Genomic DNA, 6,486 nt, shown 5'->3' with positions numbered 1-6,486 from the left:
GTAATAATAGCTACAAAACTGATAATAGCATTTGGGACATTTAGTCTTTTAAAAACAAATAATGCAGATTTAAATGCTGCTTTAAAACCTCTTTCCATCTGCCAGCTTTGCGCTGGTTTTGAGGGTAAATGAGAAAGTGTTGGGAGGGAGGGACTGCCAACAGAATTAGGAGATGCATTGCAGGCTATGGACAGTTTGCGGCCAAGAAAGGTCCAAAACACACAGCAGCAATAATCCATTTTGAGAGCGCTTTAACTGTCCTGGCCCAGTGCTAGGGAATCCTGGGAACTGGAGTTTATTGTAGCACCAGAGCTCTTTGACAGAGAAGGCTCAATGTCTCACAAAACTACATTTCCCAGAATTCCCTAGCACTGAGCCAGGGCAGTTAAAGCAAGAGAAAAGGCTACTTCTGCCTTTTAGATCCAGTTTGCCCCAAATCCTTTATGATGCCAGAAACCCCTTTGTTAGGAAGCGAACCCCGAATATCTCAGGAAGGCCCTATATCTCCCAAGGCCCCCTCCCTCCAGGACCCCCTTCCACTCTTCCCCTCAGTCTCTCTCTCTCCCTGAAGGCCTCAAACTGCCAACTGCCAAGTGCTGAGGAAGAGGTGTCCATTTTGTGTTCTGGAGGCCATTTTGTGTTCTGGAGGCCATTTTGTGTTCTGGCAGCCATTTTATTGTCTGCTTGTGACTGTGGGGAATATTGATCCAGAACCTTCTCTGAGCCTCAGTTGAACAGAGGCCTCTCTTTCTCTCCTGAGGCTCCAGAGTCAGAAGGAGGCCAGGCTCCTTGGGCCAAAAGGAAGGAAGTGTGTCTTTTGTGTCTCTTTTCAGAGAGGGTTTTCTTATTACACAGCTCTGCTCCTTCTGGGGTTTTAACAGGGATCAGAAATGGGAGGATAGTTTTAATACAAGCCTTATTCTTCTTCTTCTTCATAAACATTGGGCTTTGGCTCCTAAGAGGAGGCTTGTCCCCCAAACAAGGCCAAACGTGGCTCCTTTGGGAGGTTTTAAAAGTCTCCCCAGTTTCCTTGTTATCTCGAGGGGGAGAGAGGCAGGCCAGCAACAACAAAGAGCCCTCCTTCCGACCACCATCTTGAGGGGGAGAGAGGCCTATGTGAGAGAGCAGATGAGCTGGACTTTCCCCCTTCCCTACTGTCATTCCCTTCTTCTTTTGGCCATCCATTAAGAACCCAAGCCCTTCCTCCATCCCATCTGCCTTGGTCCAGGCCTTGGAGGTAGACAAGAACTACTGGACCTGATCCCCTTCTCCACCACCTCTCCCTTCTCCTTTTGTGTCGTGTCTTTTTAGATTGTAAGCCTGCGGGCAGGGAACCGTCTCACTAAAGAGTTGTATGTACAGCGCTGTGTAAATTTACAGCGCTTCATAAATAAAGGTTAATAATAATAATAGTAACAATAGATTTTCAGGCAAGAAGGAAGGAGACGGACCAGAATAACTCATATTACCAAGAATGAAACAAACCAACATAGAATTAAACAAGAACAAGAAGAAGAAGGATTAGAGACTAAAACAAACTACTTATTTTGTAAAGGAAAACCACTATTAGGAGGCTAAAAACAAGATATGGGCGCTTCTACCCTTTTAAAACCGACTCAGACTGTATCTGCACTGGAGAAATAATCCAGTTCTGAAGTGTGTTAACTCTTCTGTTTCCATCCTATGGAATCCAGGGATTTGTAGTTTGTTGTGGCATGAGAGCTCTCTGGCAGAGAAGGCTAAGTGTCCAAAGGTAAAATCCCAGGATTCCACAGCACTGAGCGGTTAAAGAAGTGTCAAAGTGCTTTATTTCTATAGTGCGGATGCAGCCTCCTTCTTGGGAAAGGGGCTGATGCTGGGGAAAAGCACTGGTGAACTCTGGAGGTTTCAGCAGATGATTTATTTATTTATTTATGATGTACTCCTTTCACATCCCCTAATCCCTGCCACTCTAATAAGGCATGGAGTATCTGTTGTGTAGGGGAGCTGCATTGAATCTAGGTTAGGTCCAGGGGGCTTTGTTTGGTGCAGAGGGAGGAAGGGGATGCCCTCCTCTGCATCGGCCCAAAGTAGGCATGTGTCACCTGCTTATGTCACCAGCAGGATGCTGTTCTCTGTGTCTTTGAGTGCTGCAGGGTTTCTTGCCAAGCCAATCCTAACCCTGCTCCCTTTTCTCAGGAACCTCATCACGGCCTCCTTGGACACGGCTTTGGGGCCTCTCTTGCTAAAAGTGACCCAAGTGCAGGGCCACTAGGACCCCTGCCCACCTGATGGCTGACACAGAGGCCAAGAGGAGGGAGTTGGGCTCCAACAGAAAGAGGATGGAGAGGTACAACAGCTCTTTGGTGAGTCACTATGCTATTAGCTTCATCTGTGTCACTGCTGGGCCAATTTATGAAAGGAAGCAAATAAAATACTGTCCAGATTTGGCAGAGACAGTCCTGATTAATCCTCGCATTTTCAGGGACTTTTAAAAATGTCCCAGTTGCTCTCTTCTCCTCCCAATTTCCCCCTTCTCAGCTCTCCTCAGTTCCTGAGTGCAACTGAGTTTGCAGCCCATCAACTCAAAAGTGGGGAGAGGAGAGGAAAGAAGGACACAGGATATGGCCCTTCCCAGGAGGCTAAAGCAAAAGCAAACTGCTGTGCCCTTCCTAGCTTTTGTGATCTTCCTCATAAACAACTTTGGCCATCTTCCATGACTTCTGGGTTGCTTGTCCACATGTGTCTTGTTTTCCCCATCTATGAAATGTTGGGGGATATGGGAGAACATCTCTGGATCTAAATATGGGGTGGGCCCAGTGGCCCTCAAGCCCAGAGTGCTCCCCAGAACTGTGATTAAAAATGACATTTGCCTCTCAAATGTGGCAAGAAATGTCTAAATGCACCATAATTCTTTGGTAGCTAAATGTACTGTATGTGTTGGGATAGTGAGTATCCTAATCCATCATCAATATCCCAGCCACGGCCTAAATTATATTGTTTATTATATTGCATATTATATTGAAAAGATTCAAGACAAACTGGATCTCAAAGGCAGTAACTTTTTTCTTGCAAACAGAATTTAAAGTTTATATCCTGGACTGAATTCTGAAGTGATGAAATAATATTTGGATGCACCATGTGCTTTCCTCCCCTTTTGCTTAGTCTCTCTCTGGATGAGGGCTATTTTCTGTTTCAGGTGACCTTTGCGGATGTGGCGATATACTTCACCGAGGAAGAATGGAAACTGTTGTCGAAGAAGCAGCGACTTATGTACAATCATATAATGATGGAGAATTATGGGAATGTGACCTCTGTGGGTAAGGAACCGGAATCCACTAGCATTATAGAATCACAGAGTTGGAATAGACCACAAGGGCCATCCAGTTCCACCCTCTTCTGCCATGCAGGAATACACATTCCAAGCACCCTCCAGCCTCTGTTTAAAGACCTCCAAAGAAGTGGACTACACCAAACTCTAAGGGAGTATATTCCACTGTCGAAATAAAAAAGATATATAAATAAAACTTTATTTATATACCACCTTTCCTGTAGATCAAAGCGATTCACAACATAGTAAGCATGTGACTGACGCTGAAGAACAGCCAGTTGGGGCTGATATTTATACTGAAATTGTTGCTTGGGGGCAGAAGCAGAGCATTCAAAATTGCTTTAGGATGTTTTAATTGCTTTGGAATGGTTCCTGGGTGGGGAAAGAACAGGATTGTCACACCGGCTCTTAGTTCCTTCGTAGCTCTGAATTCTGATCCCATTCACAAGCCAATGTATAGCACAGTCTGAAGGCGACACTCCCAGAACTCAACAATAACATAGCAGAATACAGAAGCAAATCTCCAGATATAGGCATTGGCCATGCACTAAACACTTTCGACTTAAAAATAATTCACAGTCCTTGGTGGTTCTTTATCCTGAGTTGCAATATAAAACAAATATTTACTATCTCTCCTCTCTAGCTTCCATCCACTTCACAATCTCCTGTACACACAACTCCAACCCACATCAATCCACATGTGAGCTGTATCCTGTATTGGTTGTGAGTCATCTCCTGGTGCCACAGAGCATGAAGCATCCTCTGCAGTTAGCTTGCATCATGCCATGTGCTCTGACTCTGAACTCTATGGCAGTCTCACAGGAAATGATGCCACTTTTCCATTAAAATAGTTTTACATATATTTAATGGAATATTTTTCAACGGCCTGACTATCTGCTTCTACTGATTTCCTCATGGCAGTTCCCCTTCAATCTCTTCTTTGGTAGCTCCTATGAGTAAGGATACAATCATGATATGGATTTGGGGGCATCCAGAACACGGTCATGCTCAGGTCACTCATACCAATTTTATTAATTTGATCTCAAATAGGGAAGGGTGAACGTGGGGCTAAATCTTGGGGTAACACTTTCCTCTCTTAACACTGAGATTCAGTCTTGTCTGTCATTGTCCTCCTTTACAGAAGAATTTGTCAGGCATGAGAGAGTCCACACAAGAAAGAAGTCACATAGATGCCAGCATTGTGGAAAATGTTTTTCTTCAAATGCACACCTAGTGAGACATCAGAGAGTCCACACAGGAGAGAAGCCACACAAATGTCAGCATTGTGGGAGATGTTTTTCTTTGAAGGGAGACTTAGTGAGACATCAGAGAGTCCACACAGGAAAGAAGCCATACAAATGCCAGCGTTGTGGGAGATGTTTTTCTCAGAAGTCAATCCTAGAGACGCATCAGAGAGTCCACACAGGAAAGAAGCCATACAAATGCCAGCGTTGTGGGAGATGTTTTTCTCAGAAGTCAATCCTAGAGACGCATCAGAGAGTCCACACAGGAGAAAAGCCATACAAATGCCAGCGTTGTGGGAAATGTTTTTCTTTGAAGTCATACCAAGTGATACATCAGAGAGTCCACACAGGAGAGAAGCCACACAAATGCCAGCATTGTGGGAGATGTTTTTCTCAGAAGCCAAACCTAGTAAAACATCAGAGAGTCCACACAGGAAAGAAGCCATACAAATGCCAGCATTGTGGGAGATGTTTTTCTCAGAAGTCAATCCTAGAGACGCATCGGAGAGTCCACACAGGAGAGAAGCCATACAAATGCCAGCATTGTGGGAGATGTTTTTCTCAGAAGTCAATCCTAGAGACGCATCGGAGAGTCCACACAGGAGAGAAGCCATACAAATGCCAGCGTTGTGGGAAATGTTTTTCTTCGAAGTCATACCAAGTGATACATCAGAGAGTCCACACAGGAGAGAAGCCATACAAATGCCAGCAGTGTGGGAAATGTTTCTCTCAGAAGTCAAACCAAGTGACACATCAGAGAGTACACAAAGAAGAGAAGCCACTTTATTTTTGTCAATAACAAATATATATAAAATTTAATTCGTGTTGCCAAGAAAAGGCCCTTGTGATTGTGTTTGTAAGGTTTGTCTGTCCAGATGTCTGTTGTAATTTGTTAAGTTTAGATTTTAATTGTTAATAGTATAGATAGTTGCTTTGGGTTGTGAATTTGGCTGGGGTGTAACAGTGAACAGTGACCAAATTATCAATGGGGAATTTAATTAGCTCAAGGTCACGAGAGGAGGCCTGTTACTACACCTCAGATGGGATCGCCCCTTCGATCTGTATACCAGGAACTAGAAATCCAGAAATGAGGCAGAGGCTCTAAGTACAATCAATGTCTCTTTTATTGAAAGCAAGGATTCAAACATACAGGCACATACGCTCACACATTCATGCAAGACTCAGGAAATAACGTGGTAAATGTGGAATAGATATTAGGTTCTCTAACGGAATACTCACCTTATGTAGAAGTTCTATCTTCCAATTTGTGTGTGTGGGTTTGCAGGTCTGGTTAAGCTGACAAGTCAGAGAGACTGACTTTAAAACTGACTTAACTCTTGGCTGCTAGCACTGAATGACTGGCTGCAGTGGATGGCTGACCGCAGCTGAGAGTGACTGGTAGCAGCCCCTCTCCCAATTTGGGAGACCCTTTTAGGGTTTAACTGGATCTCCAGACAAAGGGTAATCAAAGGAGACTGTTTGATGTGTATTTCACATCTTTCCCCAAATGTTTCATCTCCCCAAGTTTCCGACAGACCAGGGACCCAAATGGCTTTGCAAATGTTATTCTTTTGATTCACCTGGTTCCCCTCAATCACAAAGAGAGACACTTCCTTGAGACACATGATGGCATCTTTCCTGAGAGCACTTAGCAGCTCCTTGCATAATCTCATCCATTTCCAGGGCTGGGAAAGGAAATTTGTTTACATATCAAAACCTATGGCTTCCCTTTGTTTCAGTGGGAGATCACGTGCTAGGGCCATATAGCTGCTCAGGTCAAGATGCACTTTTGATATCAAGATGCGAGCCAGGGATTATAATTTAGATATATTAAAAAGGTGTAGATCAATGCCTATCAATCCGTAGATCAATGCCTATCAATCCCCCCCTTTGAAATACGCAGTTCGAACAGTCTTCTGTGAGAACAAAGCT

The 6,486-nt window shown here is 44.1% G+C and overlaps 1 protein-coding gene across 1 annotated transcript; it reads left to right on the top strand.

Annotated features, from left to right (window-relative positions):
* The first annotated feature begins 564 nt into the window (after positions 1-564).
* LOC149301479 (uncharacterized) lies at positions 565-5,353 on the top strand. Its single transcript, XM_089484290.1, has 4 exons — positions 565-607; positions 2,179-2,345; positions 3,179-3,299; positions 4,452-5,353. Exons 2-4 carry the CDS (start codon positions 2,271-2,273, stop codon positions 5,351-5,353), a joined length of 1,098 nt encoding a protein of 365 aa, XP_089340416.1. The 5' UTR covers positions 565-607; positions 2,179-2,270.
* The last annotated feature ends 1,133 nt before the right edge of the window (positions 5,354-6,486 follow it).

This window comes from Sceloporus occidentalis, unplaced genomic scaffold (assembly GCF_023333645.1).
Source record: "Sceloporus occidentalis isolate IW3139 unplaced genomic scaffold, rSceOcc1.0.p SCAF_21, whole genome shotgun sequence".
Taxonomy (NCBI): Eukaryota; Metazoa; Chordata; class Lepidosauria; order Squamata; family Phrynosomatidae; genus Sceloporus; species Sceloporus occidentalis.
The sequence above is the reverse complement of the archived record's forward strand: the minus strand, read 5'-3'. Positions and strand labels throughout refer to the sequence as shown.